General features: G+C 36.9%; 1 protein-coding gene across 5 annotated transcripts; it reads left to right on the forward strand.

The window, feature by feature from the left end:
- Positions 1 to 1,386: 1,386 nt before the first annotated feature.
- On the forward strand, positions 1,387 to 26,251 carry LOC145765137 (tyrosine-protein kinase Yes-like). 5 transcript variants are annotated; one of them, XM_082576898.1, is made up of 14 exons: positions 1,387 to 1,507; positions 2,630 to 2,690; positions 6,449 to 6,660; positions 9,942 to 10,041; positions 11,318 to 11,416; positions 12,824 to 12,927; positions 14,955 to 15,104; positions 19,095 to 19,250; positions 20,939 to 21,072; positions 21,565 to 21,687; positions 22,292 to 22,445; positions 22,954 to 23,085; positions 23,554 to 23,717; positions 25,185 to 26,251. In XM_082576898.1, exons 2-14 carry the CDS (start codon positions 2,635 to 2,637, stop codon positions 25,245 to 25,247), a joined length of 1,647 nt encoding a protein of 548 aa, XP_082433024.1. In that variant the 5' UTR covers positions 1,387 to 1,507; positions 2,630 to 2,634; the 3' UTR covers positions 25,248 to 26,251. The 5 variants fall into 5 exon arrangements, with proteins under 5 accessions (XP_082433024.1, XP_082433023.1, XP_082433025.1 ...); XM_082576897.1 differs by lacking the exon at positions 19,095 to 19,250 and adding an exon at positions 19,647 to 19,805; XM_082576899.1 differs by lacking the exons at positions 6,449 to 6,660; positions 19,095 to 19,250 and adding exons at positions 7,048 to 7,163; positions 19,647 to 19,805.

A 26,251-nucleotide genomic window follows, 5' to 3' on the forward strand; every position in this document is an offset into this window, starting at 1 on the left:
GCATGATGGAAGTCTGACATATACCAAAGCCCAATTACTCTGACTTCACTGTATAACATAACTCTTAGCATCGGAATGGCCCGTTTCGGTGAGTCCGATTTGGTGAGTCTGATTCGGTTAGTCCGATTCGGTGAGTCCGATCCCTTAACAGGGGATTTTTTCAATTTTTTTTTTAAATTATCGGGTACCGTAGCCTAATTATCATTGCCGTTTTAGGGTTAGGGGTTAGGAGTTAAGGTTAGGGGTTAGAAGTTAGGAACTCACCGAATCAGACTCACCGAATCAGACTCACCGAATCGGACTCACCGAATCGGACTCACCTAATAGTAGCAGACCCCTTAGCATAGCATGGCCAGAATTGCTTATCATCAATGATAAACATTCTCTTCAGTGAACACTTACTTACATGACTTTTTGTTGGTTCTTGAATTAAGGTTAGTTGACATTGGATTACTGCAAATTCAAAGGTGTCTGAGAGACAGTGCCACTCAACCAGAACTTCAATCAATCAATCAATCGTTTATTTATCAAAAAACAAAACACAAAAGTGACATAAAACAATAATACATACAATGTTGAGGTTTTGTTATTGATAGGGAGACAACGAAACGACCATACGGTCAACTAGTCAGTTGCCACCCTAGTCAGTTGCCACCCACCCTTGCCTTCTCCTTAAGATGGAATAACAAAACCCAGTTAGCTTCTTGGCAAATGCTTACTAAACATTTTGTTGTGCAGAAAACAAATGATGTTGCTTGCACTTGTTGCTTAACTGATTGGCTGTCTGAGTGTTGATGCTTCCTGCCACATTAATAAAGTACAAAATAAGCTAAGAATATTTTCATTGTCTGAAGCTGAAAGCTCCTAGTACAGTATTATATTATACATGTTTTTTTTAGAGAACCATGAAACTATATTCGCATGGTCATATTGATGCAGATTGCAATAAATTGCTTGCTATTTAACTTAAGACAATAAGTTAATTAATTGTGTTTACTTTGTGGCCAATGTGTAACATGGTTTGTTTGCACAATATAATATGTTTATTGAAAGATGAAAAAAATAATATTTGTATATATGTGTTTGCTTGACTGAAAAGAACAAGACCTTTGTAATAGTTTAATACAGTCACACCAGATTTCAGTTGTAACTTTATTGGTTTATTAACTGCACAATTATTTATAAATGACCTTTTCGTCCTGATCTAGTAATAATTGATGCGCAGTTGCACACACAAATAAATAAAAACAAATTGCAGTACCGGGACCATACTACTTCCCAGATAGCAGAACCCCTCATTTTTTTCATTTTTGTTGTCTGGGTCCAGCTAAAATTTGCATTTTATTAGCCATACATGAAAATTATATTTTGTTAAAGCCTTTGAAGAAATAATCTAAGGGAGAATGTTTATGTTATAGATTTGCTAGACACAATGCATTGCTTAAAGATTTGTGCTTCCAGATAATAACAGGATTATCGTAAAACTTTGTTGAGCAAAGCTGAGCAGGTATGTCATGAAACTAAACATGAATCCTTTTTTGTTATCTTGCTTTGATATTCAGTATTTGTGTGTGCAAATTTATGCATGTAAAGGTTTAGTGACAATTTTTGAAGACAGTTTGATCATTTACATTATTAAATATTCCTTTTTCATAGGCTAAAGTTTGTTGTTGAATTATGTATAGGCCTACAGTTTTTTTTTTTTTTTTTTTATAAATTAACGTTCAAACTCTTCAAACAAAGCAGTTTATTGCTTTTACTCCAGTTGGAAATGTGTACCATATAAAATAAATATATAAAACCTTGCCTTCATTGTGAGATAAAACGTATATACTGGTTTTTAATTACAAGTCATAAACTCTAGTAGTAATTTATGTTCGTGAGGACAAAATGATGCCTTTGTTGTTACAACATAACATAACTGCAATTAAAGGCTTCAAAGCATAACGTGACATTGGGACCAATAACAACAGTACTGTGCCAGGAAAATTGATGCATGGAGGGGTATTCTTCTGACCAGTGAAGTTGAACAGCCATATTTGTGTATATACACTGCCAGAGTGTACTAAATAAAATTCATTATCATTTAAACAACACATTTCAGAACAATTGAACGCTTGTAAAGTAAACAAATGTCTATCATGTTTACTTGATTATTTTGTCCAGTTTAGGTTAGTCCTGGAAGTTTGGATGGAGTGAGAGCCTTGAGAGGTGTTTGCGAAAGCCAATCTTGTGTCTTCAAACATTTCATTAATTGTCTTGCTATGATACCTAATAATAATAATAATCATGGTTAATTTGCGCCTATTACGACAACACACATTACATTGCAATTACAAATGCAACACACCACAGTAAGCAGCGAAGGACATATTAGCTGCTCCCCTTATTTGGTATGTCATTAAGTGTCTTTTTGAGACACAGCCCCGCGTGCTCTGGAACGGTGTCGAACCCACGTCATTTCAAGCGTCTGGCAGACGTACTCACCAGTCACCACTCAGCCAAGCAACCTGCGAAGCCAACATTCTCTCAATCGATGTCTAACTGATACCCTTCAGTTTTACTATCTTGTTTATTCAGTCATAATGTTGGGACAAGTTTTATATGACTTGTATGATATTTTGCACAGGAGCAATGGGTTGCTGCTCAAGTAAGGAAGAAAAGGACGACCCGAAGTCAAACCAAAATGCGTAAGTTGTTGTTTCATGATAGTTACAAACAATGCATATTTTTAGTAGAGGTAATTAAAAATAAATACCTTCCGAAACTTGTGTGGTTGTTTACGATTTTGCAAAGTTTATTTTATTTATGCGGGCATAGAGCTTATGTTGTTGTGATTGTAATTCTTACTGTATTTATGAAGCTGTTAGAGTCAAATCCGTCCGTTGCTTCTGTTGTGCACACTTTCCTAGTTAATCGCATAATCAGTGCGCCAAGCTTTTTGCGTGTAATCAATTTGTGAAATTATTGATATTTGTAGCAAAGGATTAACAATGCCTTGAAAATGGCAACAAAACGATTTATAAATTATAAGACTATTAATTTATCCAAGTAAATGTATCCTTGTGTCTAAGCTCTGAGTACGTATTGTTCTTTTGTCATTTCTGCATTGCTGATTGAAGTACGGTACGGATCGTTGAATGTACAAATTATGGAGCATATATATATATTTGTCAATTGTGTGAAAGTTTTAAAGGAAGTCGTATCATTTTTCTGCCCTCAATAGCCCGTGTTTGCCCATAAAAACCCAGGCGGTCTGGGTTTCATTAAAAAAACTCGGGTGTTTTACAACCCTGGAATCCTGGATCCTATAGATACGATAGTGTATGATTCGAGCTTTGGTTTTTGCGTTATTGCTCGTCTACTTACTTTTTTTCAAACACCATCACTGTTCATGGATTTGTTGTGTCAAGTGTAAGTTTTGTCGCTTTGGAGTGAGTTATCTGACATGTGCTTAAAAGATTAGCGCAAATCGTAATGACGTGAGTTTTGGCCAAGATATGTAGAAAATAGAAATGTGTTTTTTTTCAGAAGTGTGATGTGCATTTGTATAAATCCAATGTCAAAGCAATTGGCGAATTGCCTAAAGGTCAAGGTTTGAAAGCCAAAAATTGAAATGGAAGTTGTTGAGTTAGTATTCTTCTCTACTCTTTTTCACCTGGCCGAGCAGTTTAATCCTCGCAAATGGATAGGATTGCGCAGCTTAGTGAGGTTTTTGCATGCTGCAAGGGTTTTTGCATCACTACAACCCTTTCGAATGAAAAATCAACGCTATAAGACTTTGACTTTTACCTGGGTAAGTCAATTAAATAGCTGCTTCCTGTTATAAAATAAGAAGTGAAGGAAATAGAAATGAACTATTGCCATATGCAGTTAGCAGATTAGCTTGGCCCGTGAAGTTTGTCGTTGAAGTTTGTCGAGTTAAGTTAGTGAGAGACGAGAATCAGGCAATTGACTAAAAATGATTTTTGAATCGTTTATCGAAGTTAAAAATATGCCGTGTACTTGTATCTTGCGCGACCATCTATTCAATGTAAAAATTGGCTTGTTTTTATGGCTTGCCGTTTATTGACTATTTAGTCTCAGTTTCTTCTGCAGGAATTAGCGATGAAAGTTCCAGAAGATGGTTAGGTGACGTCCAGGTGATGTCATTGCAAACCCGTTGGTTGCGTCATTCATGCAATGATTGTTTGAATGTTTTAGTATAAACTTTAAACAGATATTAATATTTTAAAATAGCGATTATCGTGATTTCTGAAATATCTTTATGCGAGCAGGATTAACGGTTTATCGGTACCAAGACACAACTTAAGGCATCGGTTCACTACTGACCGTTTTTAGTTTCAAATACCCTAACCATTGTGGACGTTATTGCGTGGTTGTACGTCAAAACGTCAACTTTTGCGTCAAGATACGCATTGCTCGTGACGGCACAAGAAGGCGGGATTTGAAGTGAAATTTGCATTACGGGGGATACAAAATTCTTATATTTTTCTACTGGCACCTTGATGGTTTGTCTTTGTGGTTGGACAAAGTCAGCCGAGCTCAACACAAATAAAGGGATCAAAAGATTTCACGTTTGCCTTTCGCCTTCAGCAAGTTAGACGTTTTGTACGTTGATTCAACGTGTTTTTACATTGTCAGAAAAACATACGCATTTGTAGCCCGTTGTGGTGATAGCTGCATTTAATTCGCTTGCTAGCCTACTATGACTCCAAAATTGACTTTTAATTCTTCATATACCGGTATATGCTTTTTCTGATATTACACGCGTTGAGTATTTTTTCGTAGATTCGCATTGTTCTTTGTGCACCAGGTATGTTCCAGGCTTATGTGTTCATATCTAGTTTTTTTCCATTTATCCCGGTAATTGACTGTATTAAAAATTGCTGCGGTTAGTACGTGAAATAATCTTTGAGGTTTTTGAAAAAGGTGAGACGCTGTTTTCCACGAGCTCGTTTTCCTTGGATCTTTCTACAAAAAGCAGTGTCCTAACATTTCCTTCTTCGTGATGTGGCTAAAAAAGTTTGTCGCTTGATGATGTTCTTCAAAAGAATTCTGGTTAGATTGGTTTCTGTTAGTAGGCTACATCTTTAGTTGTTATGTGGATGGGACATGAAGTTGTTGTATTTTTCCAATAAAACACATTTCAGCGGCGTTTAAATACTTTTGTGTTTCTTTGTTTAACGTCCAGGTTTCACATCCATACAGTAGAATAGGAAAGATATACCACGTTAAAAACGCTTCCTTGTTGTGAGTTGTAAATTTTTGTTTCGAAGAACGTATGCAGTGTTTTGGATTGGTTTTATGAAAGCTTTTCACTTCAACCTGCTTGAGATTGACCGTGATGTTAATTTCAAGCGAAAGTCGCTGATTTAGAGTTTGAGCTGATATAAAAGCGACGCAGACTAGGCATTTGATAAATAAAATGAGTTTGCGTTCTTCTTGTGACTCAATGACTTGGTGAAACATTGCCTTCTTGCATTTTTTTTTTCAACCTAAAAACTACGCATTGGAACGAGGTGAAATGGAAACTCTTGCCGATCGGAGATGTGTTCCTGTGTGATTAACATTTCTTTAGTAATCTTGTAGTTTGATTAGAGCGGAAGTGTAGGCGTTGAAAATGTAGTTATAGATCAGGTCGTCACAGTAATTGTGCAGTTGTTCAACTTTTCTAGCATCGTGGTTCCAGTAGGTAGTTGTTAGCTGATGACGTACAAAAATGCCGATGTTTAACTTTTGGAGTGGAATCTTTCGTAAAAAAACGGCTAAGAAGATTTCACAAACAACTCCTATTCCACCCAGTCCTTCCATATCTCATCAAACAAACACAGCCTCTGATACTGACAGTGCTTATTATGGTGAATATTATTGCCCTCTTTGTTAGGCTTGTGTCGGTTCTTATGCCAGCAAGAAGTATTTTTATTTTTACCAGGAAGTTAGTTCTTTTTTTACATTGAACCAACGTCTGTAGACGTTAAATTTATACAAAATAGGATGATTTGCTCACCGAGATTATGTCAGTTTTTCGATCGAAGTGTTTCACTTTCTTTTTGGCCTTAAATCAATTAAATCAAACTTTAACACGTGAGCATGTCTCATGGTTTATTTCGTCGACTTGTGTTTTTAAGTTGCTATTATCGCTAGTTTTTGTTGTTGTTGTGAATGGAATATATCATCATTTCTTTGAATTATCTCTTGTCTGATTGTATGATTTCTATGAGTTCAGTTCATTAGCTTTTGATTTCATATTGATACCTTTATTGCTGAAGTGTTGTTTTTTATTGAATTATATATATTTTTATTTTAATATATTTATGTAGTATTTACAGTATGTATATATGCATACACATTATACAGTACATACTACATAGTACATAATTATATATATTATATGTTTTACATCACAATTTTTGTTATTTTCTCAATTTTTCTTATTTATTTTCAGTGGTCGATACGCACCTGCCCCCAATAACCAAGGGGGGCCTGGGTGCATCAGTGCTCCTCAGATAAATTCTGTACCCATGATATCAGGCCCCACACAAATGCAATCAGGTTTGGGGGGCTACAATCCTCCCAACCAAATAACCGTGTTTAGTCAGTCACAAGGTGGCGTAGTTTCTCTTAACTCCGGAGTGTCAAATCCCCCTTCAATAACAGGTAGATGCTGCACCCGCCTTTCCATTTAACCAACTTGGTAGTCCCTCGTGGTGCTATGAAAACAACATGAAGCGTCATGTGTGTTTTTGGATGCTTTTGCTGAAGGCCGGTTTGCCGTGCTGCTTGTCGATGAAAAAATGAAGTTGATATCAACTTGAGAAAAGTCTCAATAACTCTGTTCTATCCGAGCTAGCGAAATCCGTCGTTTTTCTTTGATTCAACGTCAAGGACAGATTTTGCTAGCTGGGGTTGTGCTCAGTTCGCTTAACCCTATTAACTGTAATGGGTCCGCACCACTCTTGCTAATGTTCATTTTGTTTTGCATGTTTTTTGTTACCATGGATATTGTCTTGGATATGTTGGTAATGTATATGCATGACACTATAGACATACTAACATCTCACTTCCTCATATCTCCGCCCCAGCGTCCACAGATGTACAGGTCTCTTACCCCACAACTGGAGGGGGCTTTTCCACCCCCAATGTTAATATCCATAAACAAGGTTGGGATAAACTAGAAATGATTTGCACTGGCATGCTGTAATTTTTTTATAGTAGGCTATATAAATGGGTTATCAACCCTCTCAACCAAAATTTAGTAGGATGAATGCTAACGCGTGTAGCCGTGTACAGTCAAATATACGGACAACCATTGACCATATACAGTTGTACATTCTCACCTCTTACGATTTTGACCTTTTCTATGATTGTATATATTTGTTGTTTTAGTGTATTAATTTTTAACGTAACCGCATCTCATAGATGCCTAGATGGTGTCGCCAAAGTTTTATTAAGCTAGAGTTAAATATTTTGCTGAATGGATAGCTTCGATGTAAACCGATTGCTCATTTCTATACACATAGAATTATACAATTAGCGTTTATTGTATATATTATACTGTATGCATTTATTCACAACGTTTTACACACAATACTTTTGTCACTTGTTTTTATTTGTATTAGCAATTTCAAATCTTTTCTCTGTACGGAGGTATCGAACAACTTTCAATGAAATTCTTGAATTGTTTTTCTCATTTCATCATTTCTTATGGAGATCGTAGAGTTAGAGGCATTGTAGCACTGCTGTCTCAGTAGCACATCTTACATGGTAGTAAATTAGTCTACTTTCCTTGATAGCAAGTCGTTTTTTTACATTGGTTTGGCATCTGTCATCAATGTGAAAAAGGTCTGACTTTCTCAGTTGCTGCCTAGTTTGTCATCACTGTATGAGTTGACATAAAGGGCGAACGCTGTGGATCGGCATCACTCTGTACAGGATGGAGCTGCATAGAGCTCTGTGAGCTACATACAATTGCTCTCTCGATTTTTTGTCATTCGCTCGATTGAAAAAATAAATTACCAGGGCTCAATACTAGGACTTTGACAACCAACACTGATACAGTGCACTGGTTGCAGGCGCAGCAGTTGAGAGATATTGCTTGAATTACTGCCTCATAAGCCAGAGGAAGACTGCATGGGTTGCATCGCACATTTTGCATGATTTGCTTGTTTCAATTGCATGTTTTATTGGTTGTGTGATGCATTATTTTAGTAGTTGAGAACTGCTGTATTAATGTTTCATATACGTTACAATCGTGTGAATTTTTGCGCTAGGTGTGTTGTTCAAATATTTATGACATGATAACTTACCTAATTTCTCTGTAACGTGATGGTAGATTTCTCGTGGTTACCCTCTATTTTTAATCAAAGTTTCAAATTTTTCCAAAATATTTTTTTATCCCACGACTACAATCTGGTTGTGGTGAGGTCCATTAACTCAAGGGAACACTTCTCGCGCGCACTATCTCAAACTACCTTAATACAGGCTATACATAACCACGGATAAGTTCGGATTATTAATAACGCTCATCAATGTCGCCTCCACACAACATTTAGGAGCCATTACACGTAAATGAGCTCAGTTGACGAATCGCTTTGGTGGGGTCATCACCAGCGTTAAGACCTCATTTTCCCAGCCAACAAATAAGTCCCTTTTTGCATTAAAACATGTTAAGTCAAGTAGCATTCAACATACGTTTTTTTAACGCGCACACGAAAATCTATATAAACAAGAATAATATTTAATGTGTTAACATTTACATTTATGTTAACGTTCAATGTAAATACTTGTTGATGTATATATGTATTGTTTGTTCGTGTTTAAAAATAGATGCCTTATTGACTCCCCGGTAATGTTATTTGACTGTATATATACTTGTGGTACAAAACTATATCTCCGCCAAAACTATATCATTTTTTTTACTTTTCATTGTATGTAGACATAGAATAGAACCAATTAGCTAAAAACTGGGGTTTTCCGCGATGTAGCTTCGTCACGGTCTAACTGAAATGACGACGTGCTACGGCAGCCTGACGCACGTTTTGTGACGACAGTAAAATGTAGCGTAGGTGGCGTAACAATCTAACAAAGAAATATATTTTTACGGAATAAACTAACAAGGTGTGATTGTCCCATTAGCAAAAACTGAATGATACCACGGCCTTACCATTCTTTCAAATAGTCACGAAACAATCTAGCCATCATAAAATTGCCATTTTTACATCGCTTTAACATCGCCAGAACGTCTAAACGCCTAGCGGTATCTTATCCACCTTCGACGTTGAAACGATGATGTCATAAACATAATTTCATGAATCCAGTGAAAGATTTGCGTGAAATTTTACGTAAATTAGTTCTTTTGTATGTACATTATAAATAATTTTTCACCATGATCAAAATTACTCTTAACGCTTTTTCCATCATTCTCAGTTTCGATTAATTGTCTCATCTTCCAGCCTGGCTGAAGTTATTGAAAGCGTGGTTATTTTGGTTGATGTGTTTTTAATGCTCTTTTCAAGTGTGTTCTTCAAATATTTTTCAAACTAAAACAACGAATCGATTTGAAAATAATTATAATAATTTTAAATGTAAACAAATATGTGAATTCTTTTTGTCGTTCGGTCGAGTTGATCTGTTGCTTAATTTGAAAATCGATTGTGAGCTGGTCAAGAATTCGAATGAAAATTCTCATAAATTGCAATATTTTATTTAAAGTTACACAACAACGCAAAATAAGCTTGAAATCTTTGACTGTTTTATCTTGGTCCTGTCCTAATTGCTATCCTGTTGGGTGGTGAACTGACAGTGCCATGCTTTTAGTCGTGCAACTCGAAGTGTTAGTTTGATTTCTTTTTAATTATCACGTGAGAACGTTCTGTGCTTCCAGGATGAAATTATCTCATTATATTTGAAACTGATATCAAAATAAGATTATGTTTCAGGTCAGGCCGTCCGTTACGTGGCGCTATATGACTATGACGCAAGAACTGCCGATGATCTTTCCTTTAAGAAAGGCGAACAATTATTCATCCTGAACAGCACGTGAGTGAAGTTTGTACCCAAAGTTGTCAGTTTTCATAGTTTTTATATCTAGTTAATGTTTTATATCTAGTTAATAGCTTTAGCATTAACTAGTTAAGCTTTTTAAGGGGCTTTCTCGGACCAGTCTGAGGATACAGATACCCGTAGCCCGAAAACAAATCAACCGATTTTTTTACATTATATTATACAGTACAACATTGATTTTACGTCTACAGGCGTTGAATCTATGTAAAAAACAGTTGGTTTACTGTCCATAGTTTAATCTAGCGTCGTTGAAAGCATGTGAAGAAAGATACTTTCATTAGCTCCCATCGATGTTGTATAATTGACATCTAAAAAGCAATCAGTGACGTAACGTGATGTCACTTGAGACGTTGCAATCCGTTGGCCACAATCCTACTGGTGAGGGGGTGTGGTGAGGGCGTCTTCACGGCAAGGATGTTGGTTTGATTCCCTTCGAAAGTACCTGGGTGCTTTGCAACAAGACACTTTAAGACTATAACTTTAATGGGACTCATCAACATTGCGTTGACCGCATGTCGGTGGTCAGGGTGGTGGATCTAATTCTCCAAGAGAAAATGTTTTTAAGGCCAAAAATAATATGTTTTATATGTTTTCTTCATATCGAAGCCATGAACATAAATATTTTTAACATACTACTTTGCAGCTGCCAAACTTCTGAACTAAAGTTGTTTTTCTGAAACGCCAAAACGGATTAAAGCATTTCAACTGTTGTAATTCGAAAAATCCGACAGATTCATTCCATATTTAATTTTTTACAAACACTTTTAAAGTTTTAAAACCCATTTGTTCCCGCGCAGTGAAGGGGAGTGGTGGTTAGCGAGGTCGGCCCAGACTAGCAACGAGGGTTATATACCTGGGAACTATGTAGCCCTTTGTGGGGGACTTGAGGCGGAAGAGTAAGCCGCACGGAGCCAGTCTTGATTGGCCGGGAATGCTTTGCTAGTGCCCGAATAATCACATTCTGTTTCGTTTTATTTCAAATTTTGATCTGACGTCACTGTGTACACTGTACTCGGTGTGACAGCAACTTGAATTTTGGTTTGCATGTTTCTATTTTTTCATATTTATTTTTTGAAACGGTTTACATTGCTGCAGAATATTCAAACCACGGTTTAAAATGAAAAAAATGGTTATTGTTGACAGTTTTGTACATAATTTTGTTTCATGATTCTCACCTGTTTGTTATGTGCTTAAATCGTTTGCGTAATGTTTTGTTTATGCTAAAGTTGTATGTATGCTTCGTCTCGTACAGTGAAGGCGACTGGTGGGAGGCCCGGTCGTTAGCTACCCAGAAAACTGGCTACATCCCAAGCAATTATGTCGCTCCAGCCGATTCCGTACAATGTGAAGAGTAAGTGGATCCGGTCACACAACTATATAAAATTGTGTTTATCATCAAACGAATTTTAGAGAAATACCGTGAAAGGGTCGTCGGACCATTCAGCATGCGACAACTTAGCAAGTGCTTCAACTCAGCAATTACATTTCAGCTTTTGCCAAGTCAGCAAATGAGATTTACCTGCTCACGCCCGGACTTGTTTTGTCATTGCTTGTCAAACTCATTTCACTGACTTGTGACATGCCAAGTTATGGCTTGCTCATTTGTTACCTACCGGTACTCAGTTTCATCATTTACCAACTTCAACCACTTGCTGAAATGTTGCTAGCTCAGTTGTCGCTTGCTCAGTTCACAACTGTTGACTTGTAGAAGAAAAAAAATGAAGTCAATGGTGGTTTTAGCATAGACGTGAAGCTGGAAGCTCAGCACCTTGATGATATTTAAGTAACTTATTGCCCATTTTTATATCGATTGTCGACCCTGTAACAAGTAGGCACTCAGACAAAGTGTGCGATATTTGCTTGCGAGTATTTTTGCTCCGTTTAGAATAATTTAAAAATAAAACTCACTTGTAAAATTTAGTTTTTAATCATCACCCCTGATTCGTGGGGCATAAGTACAGGATTCTATTATTTCTTCACAATTCACTGCTAATTATATTGATCAAATCTACCGATTTTGAGAAAATGCAGCAAACAGTGAAGACTGCTTCATCATAATCAAACCGAAGCCGGTAAAGATTTCGCGTTTGTGTAACTTAATGCAAGTACACATACGTTTTTCATTTGATAGCGTTATTTTGCGTGTTTTTCTGTTTGATTAAAGACATTGCTATTTGCTGTAATGTCAATTTATTTTCAATACACCAATGATATGCACGGATGGTATGGATTTTGTTTGATTCATTGAAACGGATTTTTGTGTTATGTTTTTAGTTGTGCATTTTAAACTGTATAATATTGTTGCATGAAGAAATTGTTTTGTTTTTTGTCCTTGGATTTATATACCAAACTATTTTACTGATAACACATGCAAGGTGTTAGCAAATTTTAATTTTTAGAAAGTTGTGCGGAAATGTTTTATTTTTCACAATCTGTGTTGTATATTAAGGAGATCTGTAGATCGAAGCAGTGTGCTACAGTTGGTATTTTTATATCTACATGACCTCTCTTACATTCATTACTTTCATACGTTCCGTTTGTAACCCTCAGAAAGTGGGACTGACTACAAAAATGTTCTCAATCTACAAAAGAATAATCATTTTTAAACATTACAGTATCTTTGGAAATTGGGATGTTACAAGTTATAAGTTTTCATTGTGGATTCTTTCCTATCCGAACCTTCTGTTCCAAATAAGTTGAGTCCGGTACGACGTGGAAGCGTTTTTTTTGTATTTCTAACATTCCACCAAACTCTCAGGTGGTTCTTTGGAAAGATTGGCCGCAAAGATTCCGAGAGGCTCTTGATAAATCAGGAGAACCAAAGAGGAACATTCCTCGTACGAGAGAGCGAAACAGCGCAAGGTATGGACTCTCTTTACCCATATGTCTGATTAATCACAATTTGTTTTCTTGATGCAGATACAGTGCCTTAACCGGTCTTATTGCTTAAAGCTAATATCTTCCAAGCAGCTGAATTTCTAATGAAGTTTATTGCATCACTCTCTGATTGGCTGCTGAGTGAATGGTGATGGCCTTCTCAACAAATTGAATGCAAAAACCTAACTTTGCATAATTAGGATTGAGTCAGAGCCTACTTAGTTTTTTTTTTTAGTTTTTTTTATTTATGAATATAATTTATAACGGATTTTATAAATCTATCCACTTAAAAATTTAGAAAAGTGTAATTTGCTAGCAATAGTTACATTTTTTGTTATTCGCTTAATCGCTTTAAGTATGCGACAATTGCGACATGCTAAGATTCACAAAACGTAGATTCATAAAGCTTCATAGATTCATAAAACAAAAGATTCATAAAGCAATGAAACAACTTGTATGTCTCTGCTTTTACTTTCTCATCATCAAATGAACATTGCAGCCATCGCCAAAACAGTTTTTATCCAACCTTTTTACCATTTAGTTAACGTATTTCAGCATCAGGGTTGAGAAAAACCCGGGTTTTTTAAAAAGCTCAACCCGCCCGGGTTTTTTTGGGTTTTATTGGTTTTTTTAAAAAAGATGCAAAAAAAGTTATATTCGTGCTTATTTCACCTCAAAACTACTTTTTACGAATGAAGTGCCTTTCACTCACAGTACATGCTTGCATAACTCAATAAAATAATGCACTAAGGCTGTTGTTGCTTGAATGTTGCATCATCCATTAATTTCAAGATCAAGTTGGATGTTGCATCATCCACTGATTTCTATACCAAGTTGATGCTACTGTGGTAGAAATCACATTATTGCATCATTTGCTTTAGATTTGAAGGCAAGGAGCATTTAAGCCATCATGTTTAAATATTTTTATCATTTATATATAATTATATATAGTAATGGATGAGCAATTGAGCGATTGCGTGGCCAATGGCCATTTAGGCAAATGCTCTGAAACAGCCATGCATTAGAATCCAGAATCTGTAATTGGTAAATAGCCTACTAAATTGCATTTCACATCATATATACACTACAGACTACAGTAGAGTAGTACTTTCACCAGTTTAACTATATAATAAGGCCTTCTTGCATAAATGAGTTTTAGTGTAGTATACACAAAGTGGCATTACTTGATTTTTGTGTACTGTACAATATCCACTGCGTTTTCAGTTTATTCTTGGAAATTTACTTCACAATCACATCCTTGTCCTAATTTAAAGTTTGTTTTAAGTGCCTTGTAGTGTTTTTGTTCATTTTTTTAATTTTCTAATACAAACTCGACAAATATGATGCTCTGAGTTTTTTTATGTTTTTTTTTGGGTTTTTTAAGTGGGCTTTTTTAAAAAACCCACCCGGATTTTTTTTGGGTCGGGTAAAATACCGACAACCCTGTCCAGCATCGACGTAATGCTGCATCTACTTTAGTGACCGGGTCTGCGTTAGTGATTCAAAACCTTTAAAACTACCACGAATAAGCTTTAGAAGCTACTTTCTCTCACATGATAGCAAAATTGTTTTTACAATCTATCATCTGCGCTGTGGGTAGTGGTTTTAAAAATGTTTGAATTTTGCGTCTGTGCTTTCATGGAAACACATGCCAATATGATGGGTCTGCTACTATTCGGTGAGTCCGATTCGGTGAGTCTGATTCGGTGAGTTCCTAACCTCTAACCCTAACCCCTAACCCTAAAACGGCAATGATAATTAGGCTACGGTACCCGATAATTTAAAAAAAAATTGAAAAAATCCCCCGTTAAGGGATCGGACTCACCGAATCGGACACACCGAAACGGGCCATTCCGCAATAAGATACCGTTTGCTCGTTATGAGCTGAACTCGACGAAATAACATGTTTTTTTATCGCTACCACAAACACTAAACACTACACTACAGCCTACAACAAGATTGACAGAAGACTAATAAAGCTGAGCTATTGTTGACAACCGTTCAATGTTTAGGTACCTTCTCTCTGTCTATTCTGGACGAAGATGAAATGAAAGGGTTGAATGTGAAGCACTACCGCATAAGGAAGCTGGATAGCGGAGGCTTTTACATCACAGCCAGGGCTCAATTTGAGACTCTCAAGAGATTAGTTGAACATTATCAAAGTAGGTGAAATATTTTGTGAAAATTGTGACCCACACTTTCTATTTAATTGAGGTGCTGTTACTGCTTTAACCTGTCTACTTCAATTGGTTTGGGTTGGTTCATAAACCAGTGCTCTTTTCAGCCACACCGGTGTCAAGTCTTTTTCTGCTTTGAAATGAAGTATATATATTGGTTTATGTATGTACAATGCACAATTGCTCATGTTGTAGTATCCATCTGTTTTGTCACATTATTTGCATTGATTCGACGTTTGCAGACAAGCTGTAAGCACTTAGTTGGTTTACGTAATTGCTTTCAAGTTTGTTTGTCCTATCCAAGCTTTTAGCTAGTGGTTCAAAATATGGACTAGATGGAAAGGGAAGGAAACCAATCTTCCTGTCTACCTTGAAACACTCGATGAGTGTCTTGCCAAAGACACAGCATGATGCTCTGACGATGAGTGTGGGACTCTGGACTTTTTGAACGTCGCGCCATGGCTTCCTAAAGATACGACCTGATTTGTCACATTTTGCAGAAATTTTCAGGTTTTGCTAACTTTTTGCGAATGTTTAATTAAATTTTTCTAAAAATTATATTTTTACGCTTTCTGTACTGTTTTCCCCAGACGACACAATAGGTTTCAACATCCTCATATGTTAAAAAAGAAAGAAAATTAGATTTTGAAGATTTTAGTCAGACTGTTAATTTTTCAATAACAGTCTGATACAGCGTTTTTCAACTCACTTTTTCTCATTTTCTACTGCTTTCCCAAGGCAACAAAAAGCTTTTATATCACTAGGAGACAGCAAAAAGTAAAAAAATATCAGACAAACACTAGCAGTAGCTGTTTACAATCAAAATCTGCAAAATGTGACAAATCAGGCTGCATCTCCAGGTGGCCATGGTCGCGCTAGGCTTTTCACCACTTGGCTATGCAGCCGACTTTCAAAGACTAAGAAAAGGGTTCAAAATGAAATTTAAAATAAACGTATTTTTTATCGTTTCTTCTTCCAGTTTCATCATTCAAACATAAAAATATTATTTTATTTAGAAACAATTTATACCGTCCTCAGACTGCAAAATCCGTCATTTTTATATTGATTCAGTTGAATCAATGTTGATTGTTGAATTCAGTTGAATCAATGTAAAAATGAAGGATTTTGCTGTCTGGGTCACGACTCACGACTAGAGATGTAAATGCAAAAAAAACGAACCGTTTTTTTTTTAAAAAAACGTGTTTTTTTTCAAAAAAAACTTGAGCCAAAAAAAACACTCGTTTTTTGGTTTTTTTTTGTTTTTTTTCATATTTTTCTGGAAAAGTTGCAATTTTTTTGCAATTTACAGCTTAGTTTCATTATAGTGCTCTTGAAAAACATTAAATTACTAAAAATAGTTTTATTGGTGTGCTGAAATTCCTAAGTGTTTGTGTTTGGCAGCATATGTTCTTGCATAGTCCTATGAGGACCTATGTTGTTTCGCTTTCTTCTTCATTCTCTGGCATGTTTGTGGCAGTAGACCTGACAAACATTGAATTAATGAAATTTGATACATGACATAATGTAGATGAGTTAATTTCTTTTTCCTTTTATGGAAGTTAGCCTATGATGTTAGTATACTGTGGTACTGGTTATTCTTGTACACACTCAATGGGTTGACGAAATTTTGACAAAACAAGGTGGCAGTATTCAGTACACACATTTACCTTGTTTCTGGACGTGGTAATTTACTAATGCAAGCTATTGCCAATAGCTTGTTTAAACATGTTTTGTAACTGATAGCTTGCCAACGATGTATATGCTTTATAAATGTTGAAACAGAAGTATTCTTTTCTTGTGTTGTAAGATCTTGGATTGGACACTTCGTCATTGATGCTTCTTGCAGATTATTTGGGACATATAATGCAAGAGACCATATCACTGATATTTTTAGCTGTCAAAAGTTAGTGCATTTGTCAGAAAAGGTTTAGGTTAATGTTCCTTTCAAATGCCCACCACCCAACTATTGCTAGTAACTACCATTCTACCAACCTTGAATGAAGAAATTTTTCCTTTAAAGTGGAGTTTTTCAGCACTGCTCAGTGCTCAGTGTTCACATAGTGAATAAATGCTTTATAATGCTTTTCCTGACAAGAATAAAGTTTTACCCATATTCCCACAATGCAGGATAAAGATACAAAACAAACATCAAAGATGAAAACTTATTTTATTTGAGAACTAGGCCTACTGTTTTTTGAGATAAAAAGAAATTGACCTCTTGTCGTTACGCACCAATAAAACCATGATGCAAACTTTAATTTTTTTTATTGGGCAGAGGAAAGATTGACGAAAAGTTAGGCAAAAACAAAAAAAGTGCTAAAGTCTCAAAGTTCTGCAAACTAAGGGTGGTCGCTAGAAAAGCAGAAAATTTGTCAAACTGTTATTTATTTTTACAAAGAATAACTTTTACAAAGTTTTTTGAAGGCATATGGTATATTACACTTATAGATGTTCAAAATGTCGTCCTTGTACTTCAGAGCATTGTCTTAACCTAGAAATCCAAGCTTAAAAAACAACGTAAAAGCAGAAAATTTGTCAAACTGTCATTTATTTTTACAAAGAATAACTTTTACAAAGTTTTTTGAAGGCATATGGTATATTACACTTATAGATGTTCAAAATGTCGTCCTTGTACTTCAGAGCATTGTCTTAACCTAGAAATCCAAGCTTAAAAAAACAACGTAAAAGAACCTAGAACCTAAAAGAAATAAAAACATGTTAAAATAGAAATGAGTGAGCACACATTTTATTCATCATTTAATTTGATCTTCAAATTTTCTGCTTTTCTAGTGACCACCCTAGTTCAAATTGGATGGATTAAGTGCAACCAATAACCATACTTCTTTTAAACATGTCTATGACAGCACAATGGTGTGATTAAGGGAAAACAAACATGACTATGACGTCACAAAGGATTATTGAATCTCTTCAGGGAAAATAAAAAAACATCAAAACGTTTCCATCTTTCACTACATTTAAATGTGATTTGGGCTAAAAGTTGGGACTTTAGCACTACCCTGCTTTTGCCAAACTTGTCATCAATCTTTCTTCTACCCAATTATTTTTTTTTTTAATTTACGCACCATGGTTTTATTGGTGCGTAACGACAAGAGGTTAATTTCTTTTTAGCTCAAAAAGTAGTAGCCAAAACTTGTTTTAATATTCATAAACAGATAGCCCACCCCATAAAACATGGGGGTAGAGCTAAAACTTATGTAAATATGTTGAGCGGTTCTTGAGATATGGCCGTTTTTTTATTGCTCCTTATCTATAAAGCCACTTAGTGGCCAAGGTTATTTCACTTATAACTCGAGAACCGCTTGTGTGATTTTCATCACGTTTGCACCAAATGCACATCAACTGGAACAATCTCTTGACGTTGTACTGGTAATGGTGTGGTGTGCTGGTGAAAAGTGCCTTTGTGAAGTAGAGAAACAGGACCCTGACCACCTGGTCCTAACGTAACATGCCCATTAACCAAAATCCCAGGTGGCTTCGAAACTGTACACGAGTGTGGTACTGCATTTAACAACTGGATGAACCAAATTACAGACAATACTTGAGATGTGCGAACCATAGGAGTCCTCTGATAGGACACTGTGTTACTATTTGAGACGATGAGAAACCTTTATGGCTCGTGTGTTGAGAGTTGAGACTTGAGAGACATATTGTCTCATTTGAAAGATGTTATACGAGTTATGAGACTATTTTTTTGTTGAAAGAGACGCTATTGCAATGAGTTTACCCTAATTGCTGCATATTGTGACATTTAATAAAAAAATAGGTAAAAAAAACAAAAAAAAAACAAAAAAAAACGAATAAAAAACAAAAAAACGATAAAAAACAAAAAAAACGAGCTCGTTTTTTTTAAAAACAAAAAAAACCGTTTTTTTACATCTCTACTCACGACACAAGATAAGTTTTGAATCTTTTTGTTTCTTTTTTCGCTTATTTCGCCATGATTGCTGAGCATAGAGGTGAGTGATGGCCTGTGCTGTGAACTGATTTATCCTTGTCTCCCGGCCGAACCTACCACGGCCACTATATCACGTGATGTTTGGGAGATCGGCCGGAATGAGCTGACGCTGTTGAAGAAACTGGGGGCTGGAATGTTTGGAGAAGTTTGGAAAGGTTCAGTGCACAGATTGTGCTTGACCACTGGTTTTGTTGGTTCTGCTCAGTTTTTGGTTCTTTGATACTTTTTTGTATGCATGACTAGTTTGCGAATATGATAGTTACGTATTGCAATCAAAAGACTGCATGATGGAATTTCCTGCGTGTTTTCGTTTCGCTGTGAAAACTCGCGGAAATCCAAACTGCTCTCTGCAGCTGATTCGCTGCCTTGATTTTAATGGCTTATCGTTGTTTTATTATTTGCTTTTACCCCACTGTCTTTCAAAACACAACCACCATGACCTGTTCCACGTTTTGCACCACTCACACTTCATCATAACGTCATTTTTCTCATCACTTTGCATTTTCTGTTCTCATCTTGCGCCATCTTCCCTCATTTTACACATACACCAGACGTTGCTGATGGCTTGTGTTGCCGTCTCCTTGACCCTTGCCCCCTTCTCGAGAAGCCCCAGACCATCACCATTGCACGGGATGTTTGGGAAATCCCCAGGGAGTCCCTTAAACTGGAAAAGAAACTCGGTGCCGGGATGTTTGGTGAGGTTTGGAAGGGTAAGTGCGGTTGGAGTTACTATCTTTGAAAGCAAACGAGTGTCTCCAAGTCTTAATCTAAACCGCAGTGTATGAGCATTAGGGAACGATAATCACCGTGTCCATCCTGAGGTAATAAAATTACTTTCTTTGCCAAGATCACAGCCTCGTGCTCCTGATGGAGCACGAGGTGTTTAACCAACGTCTTCTTAGACCACGCAGAGCAGGGATGGATATGTTATAGCGACGCTAGACTATCAACGCCTTCCTTTCCTAAAGAAATAAATAACTTGTCGGTGCCACTTTTAAAGGGAAGAAAAAATTGTTAAAAAGTTCAATTTGTTTCTTTTAAGAAACATTTTCCAAAGATGATGTTTGTTGCTTTTCAGTTTCAGGAATGAAAATTATAGAGACGTCTGGTTCAAAAATTACCTATATATTATATGTAAACATTGTACAATCAGAAATTACTTTCTCCAATACCCCCTCCTCCGCCTGTTAATCATAAATAGCATAGTCATTGTTCGGCCTGTTTGTTTTTTGTTTTTTTTCATCATTTAAAAATAGTCACTTTCAAATCACAAGAATTGCATATTTTTTAAAGTTGTTTTTAGTTTAATGTTGTTACTATGTTGTTGTGTTGGATTGTCAATAAGTGGTACATGCAAAAAGCACAATCATTTCTTCGTTACGTTTGCTTTATGCATGATTGCCGTTCGTTTGTGTGATTTGACGTCACTTTTATGTAGTGAAGCACTCTACCTGTTCAGCTTGCTAATTAGCCTTTTTCGTTTCTAAAGCATCCGGGATTCTGTTTCTTTCGTATGCGTTAAATTTAGATTTTTTTATACTTGTTAGTGTAATATTTCGTAAGCATTTTAAGATCAAATATATTGAAACTACTTGAATGGAAAACGTGATGCCGATCCTTAACGGTAATATATTTGTCAAAATTTTACCTGTCCATTTCTTAAGCAGGAACTAGACAACCCAACGTGGTATTATGCTTCTCTTTATAACCTCAACACTTTTAGTCTTAATATGACAATTTTTTGGTACTCATATATATCGATCAGCTTCAGCACTGCGATGGGCAAATATTTGTTTGACTCGTAAAGATATTGAGGTTTATGATTGCGAATAAAATCCCCTAGGTCTATGGAATGGTACCACCGAGGTTGCCATCAAGACCCTCAAGACAGGAACCATGTCGCCTGAGGCTTTCCTCGCTGAAGCGAAAATAATGAAGATGTTGCGTCACGAAAAGCTCGTTAGTCTCTACGCAGTGGTAAGCCAATGATTTTGAATTTGCGACTGTGCTAACGGTAGACATTTACTATTATTTCTGTCTGTCATGCTGTCACAAAGCGTATAGTTGTCACTTGTCAGCCCCTCTTTAACAGGCTACAATATTCTATTTTGTTGATTTTTAAGCAAAACTTTATTGATCTGTGCATGAGCTCTAAAATTAAGGACAATTTCACAATCACTAATTTGTGACATTAAAATTTTCGAGATAAGCTTTTTGTTTCGGTTGGATAACGAGCGTTTACCTCAGGGTTGTATCTGGGTTGGTAACAAGAGTTCCCTAGGTTAACGCTAGCCAACTTCAATTTAATTTTGCTTCCAATAAACGAAAACCACCATTTTGATTCATCCTCTTGATATTATTATGCTTTATACACAAGTTTTATACATTTGTATCAGGTTCGTCAACTGACTCAATCTGAGGTATATACTTTGTCACCAATCTTGCAGATTAGCATCTCATTTGTTGCAGGTATCGAAGGAGCCGATCTACATCGTCACAGAGTTCATGTGCCATGGCAGCTTGTTGGATTACTTGAAGGAGGGGTCGGGGAAACACACAACTCTGGTCGATCAAATTGACATGGCTGCTCAAGTGAGGCTCTGGCTTTCTTGATCTTTTCATTTATCTTTAATCTATTTTAAACAATTATATTGAAGAGAACGCATCTGCTAAAAGCACATCTTGGTCGAAAAGCATTAGTGCTTCACAGTTTTTACATCTACTGTTTACGAAGAAAATAAGTAGGATTAAAAAATAGTTTTTATTTGTTCTTCTGACTGCATAACCACATTTGCATAATGTACAGTCATCGAATCAGCTGCTTCACCATTAGCAATAGCATATGTTACAAAACGTACCCGTTTACCTTCCACGAGAGTCGAACTAACGACCTTCACAGCGTCGATCTGATGCCTTATTCGTTTGGCCACGGATTGAGAACATTTTCAAAGGAAATGCTTTGATCATTCAACTAATTCCTTCCTACTTGTCTCCGCTTCGTCTGAGCAATCCTGAAAGCTCACACTGGTGGTTAAACATCCAAGTTGTTAACCATTTAATCAATCAACGAATGCGTAATGACCAAAACCAACGACGACTATGAATACATCTGCACCCAAGGCGTTTCTTTCAAGCTCCAGTGTAGGTGTAGCCTCCAAACAACTTTTTCCTACTGTTTTTCATCTGCCTTTCGTAGATAGCGGCTGGCATGGCCTACATCGAGAGGATGAACTACATCCACAGAGATGTCCGGGCAGCCAACATACTGGTCGGGAAGAATCAGGTCTGTAAGATTGCTGACTTTGGACTGGCCAGGCTGATAGTTGATGACGAGTACAGCGCTAGACAAGGTAGGTGGTCTTGTTAATTGGTAAAATATAATTGGCCAGTTCAGTTTGTTTTCACGCTGTCACTGCTCAAGCATGACTTCATTTGTTAGTTTTTTTAAAATTCAATTTTGGTGGAGAAGTAACTTTCTTTAACCGTAGACAGATAAAACCAAGCAACCACACGGCATTTAACATCATACTTTTTAATAATTGTACTTAACTAACAGAAATATTGCAACAAGACAAGTTTCATCATCTACCACGTAGCTTAAAATAATTTTAAAGGTGTCCGTTAGCTAAAAACGCTTAAAAGTTACTGTATTTGCTTGCTGGAGATTGAATTCGTGGTTTTCAGCCGATTAAGGGCACTCGAAAGTTGAATCTAGTTTCTTACGGTTCTCTTGTAATATCGTGCATCTAAATTCTTTTCACTTTATTCCAGAAATTACTAAAAACTCGCTTTCGATTTTTCGCGAGCGATTCTCGAGACTCAAATTCAGGTGCTGAGTTTTAATTGTTTTTGTTCCAGGAGCCAAGTTCCCGATCAAATGGACCGCCCCAGAAGCAGCCATGTACGGACGCTTCACCATCAAGTCAGACGTGTGGAGTTTCGGCATCCTCCTCACTGAGGTCATCACCAAAGGAAGGATCCCTTATCCGGGTAAGGCTCGGACGTCACAGGGAGGCTACCGTTGCCTTGGGAACAATATTCTTTGTTTGAAGCAATATGCAACAGATGGGGTGTTTTGACCGGTAGACACTCTAACATAAAACAATTTTACTTATGAATCAGCTGACTGCAGTCATTGTGACCTTTCTAGCACTCAGCCAGAGATTTGATTCTTGCTTTGAACTTTGAAGCGTATACTTGTAACGATAATGCGCTTTTGTTGCATAACCCTGTACCCCTTAAGGGTATGGCTTGCTGTGGGAGAGCCTGGATTCGGCGGAAAGACACTTTCAACGCATCCAGTGTAGTGCCGCAGCCGAGGAGACTATGTCTCCGAAGACAAAGCCAGGAATTAAGTTAACATGAACCACACAAGCGTCGTATGCAGCGTAACGTTGGTTACGTAACGTAACGTTGGTTTCGTACAATCAGAAACTTTATGGCTTTGTTCTGTTACAGGAATGATGAACCGGGAGGTACTAGAACAGGTGGAGCGAGGTTACAGGATGCCCAAACCCACCCTGGGGCCGAGTGATTCTCAATGTCCCGACTCTTTATACGAACTTATGTTGCACTGTTGGAACAAGGACGTGCTTTATCGGCCGACATTTGAATACATACAGGTGATACATTCACGAATTATTACTTGGAAATTGTGTGATTATGAACAATCACGTAATTTATTGCCACGATCTTTTTACTTTACGTCATTTGTTTCTCGTCAGTCGAGTGTAGCAAGAATTGACAGCGATAGTCACGTGTTTCGCCCATGAGCCCAGCCTCATGGGCGAAACACGTGTCTATCGCTGAATTCTTGCTACACTCGACTGCCGAGAAACACATGTTTTTGGGAAAAGTCTTGATGGCTAGTGTGGAGGCTACACCGGTATGGTTAGCGAAACACAATGTTCGCTGTTCTGTAGTGAGTAGTCAGGTAGTGCTGACGCCCAGAAGATCGCTCCTTCTCAACTTTACGTTATTTGTTGATGTTATACCAAAAATTAACTTGATTGATATATTTTGCTTCCACTAACGTTGACAAAGTAGTATTGTGTTTTTTTCCAAGCACAAACCTGGCCCCTCCAAAGTTTGATGACACTTCACCAACTTGATGCTTGTGCATAACCGATCCAATGGTTTATTTAACGTAATTTCAACGTTGTTTTGATTTGAAAACAAAAAGATAAAGCTTTGGTAGAAAATAAAAAAATAAGAGTGACCTCTCATTTACATGACTTTGAGTCTTTTTTTATTTCTTAACAAATAAAACGAGTCAAAAATCATGCAAATTTCTCTTTATGTGAAGCTACATGTACTTGAGAGGTTACTCTTATTTTTTTATTTACTTGTTGATTTATTCATATCAGTTTGTATCCTTTGTGGATCCTTCTCTTGAATCATGGACCAATCCTATAGATATTTGCTGGTACACCTCTTCATTTTCTTTGAATCTTTGGTAGAGAGTTGGCTTTGTCGACCATACACAGACGAAACTAGGGATTGTAGATCATAGGGATGCGAAACTTCATCCGCTTTTGGCTTATCCGCAACACTAGAAGGGTTACGTTTTTTTCTAATTTACAAAATATTTTACTTTTTATGGGTTATATAAGAAGAGTGAAGTTGGTTTTAAAGTAATTTAAGGTTTTTAGTTGAAAGCAAGCCAGCAGTAAAGCGTAAAAAAAATGTCAAATTGGCAATTGAACCTTCTAATGTTGAAGGAACAACGGAGTTGCGCGTCCCGTAATGTACCGTCCCTAAGACGAAACAAAGTAACTTTGACGGATTTAACATAATGTATTACACACCATTTTTTTTAAATTAACTTGTTCAAGTTACTTTTTAAATTGACTGTGTCTATGGTAAAACAAAAAGACCTGTCAAGCCAAGGAAGTAATTTACGTTTATGATTAGTTCTGAAAATTGGGACCTTCGAAACGGGTCATTTCAAGACTTACCTGATTCTCTGGTGAAGCATCCTGTCTCTGGCCGTTGTAGTCACAAAGATGACGTAAACCTTTTGCTCATCATCAACTATCTTGGTTTCTTGTTTTGGAAACTTACCTGATTTAAATTGCCATCGTTTTCAGGGCTTCCTGGAAGATTACTTCACTGCGACCGAACCCAACTACAGGGAGGCAAACGAATTTTAGGAGTTTAACAACTTCGTTTGGAAAGAAACAAACAACTCGCCACCTGCGCCCTGACAGCGATACGATCACCAGCTGCCTCGTGACGTTTTACTACCCACCCGGTGCCATATTGAAGCCACTACTGAATTATCGATTTCTCACTTGACTATAATAGTTACGACTACACAATTATTTGAAGATCGTTTCAGATGTAGCCTGACCAATGTCATTTCTTCTTGATTGATTGTGGAAATCTTCTAGGACTGAAAAAGATTCTTTCATAGCGTAATCCTCGCATACTAGTAGCGGCTTTGGGCCACTGGCGCAGGCTCTGTCACTAGCTGAACTATTGGGCGCACAAGCCCCGATAGGTCAGCCCTAGCCAGATACCTGAAGGTATATTTGCCCACATTAAGTGTTCAGTCCTTTGCACCTGGTGCCCATATAGTTTGTTCTGATTTTGTGATTTGTTTCGTGTAAAGTTTATTCTCTGACAAAACTGATTTCTTTGAAAAGTTAACTTTTTGTTGCTAGAACCTTTGCTCCAACCTCTTACGTTAATTTGATATTGCTACACTTGAAATCGACGTAAAAACGCATGAATTGAAACTATGTTAGTTCAACGAAAAAATCTGGCTAAATGTATTCAGCCAATATTCCGCGAATACCTTTTCTACTCCTCCAACCGGCAATTGTTTCCTTACATTGTTTCACCGTCTGAAAGCTTTCAACCAATGTGAAAAGATTTTCTCAGCCTGTTCATTTGTGCCTGATGTGTTGTTCATAAATATCCAATGAGCACTTTACTGTAAATATTAACGTTACGTCGCTGTTTGTACCAGCCCAGACAGCAAATCAACCATTTTTTACATTGATTCAACGTCTGCAGACATTGAATCAATGTAAAAATGACAGGTTTTGTTGTCTGATGTTCTACCCTTTAGTTTTGTCACCCCAGAGTACCGCTGTGTGTCCAGACAACTACGCGAGTTTCCTCGAGAATAGGGAACGTTCAAATATTACGT

Source organism: Aplidium turbinatum, chromosome 2 (genome assembly GCF_918807975.1).
Source record: "Aplidium turbinatum chromosome 2, kaAplTurb1.1, whole genome shotgun sequence".
In the NCBI taxonomy this organism is placed as follows: domain Eukaryota; kingdom Metazoa; phylum Chordata; class Ascidiacea; order Aplousobranchia; family Polyclinidae; genus Aplidium; species Aplidium turbinatum.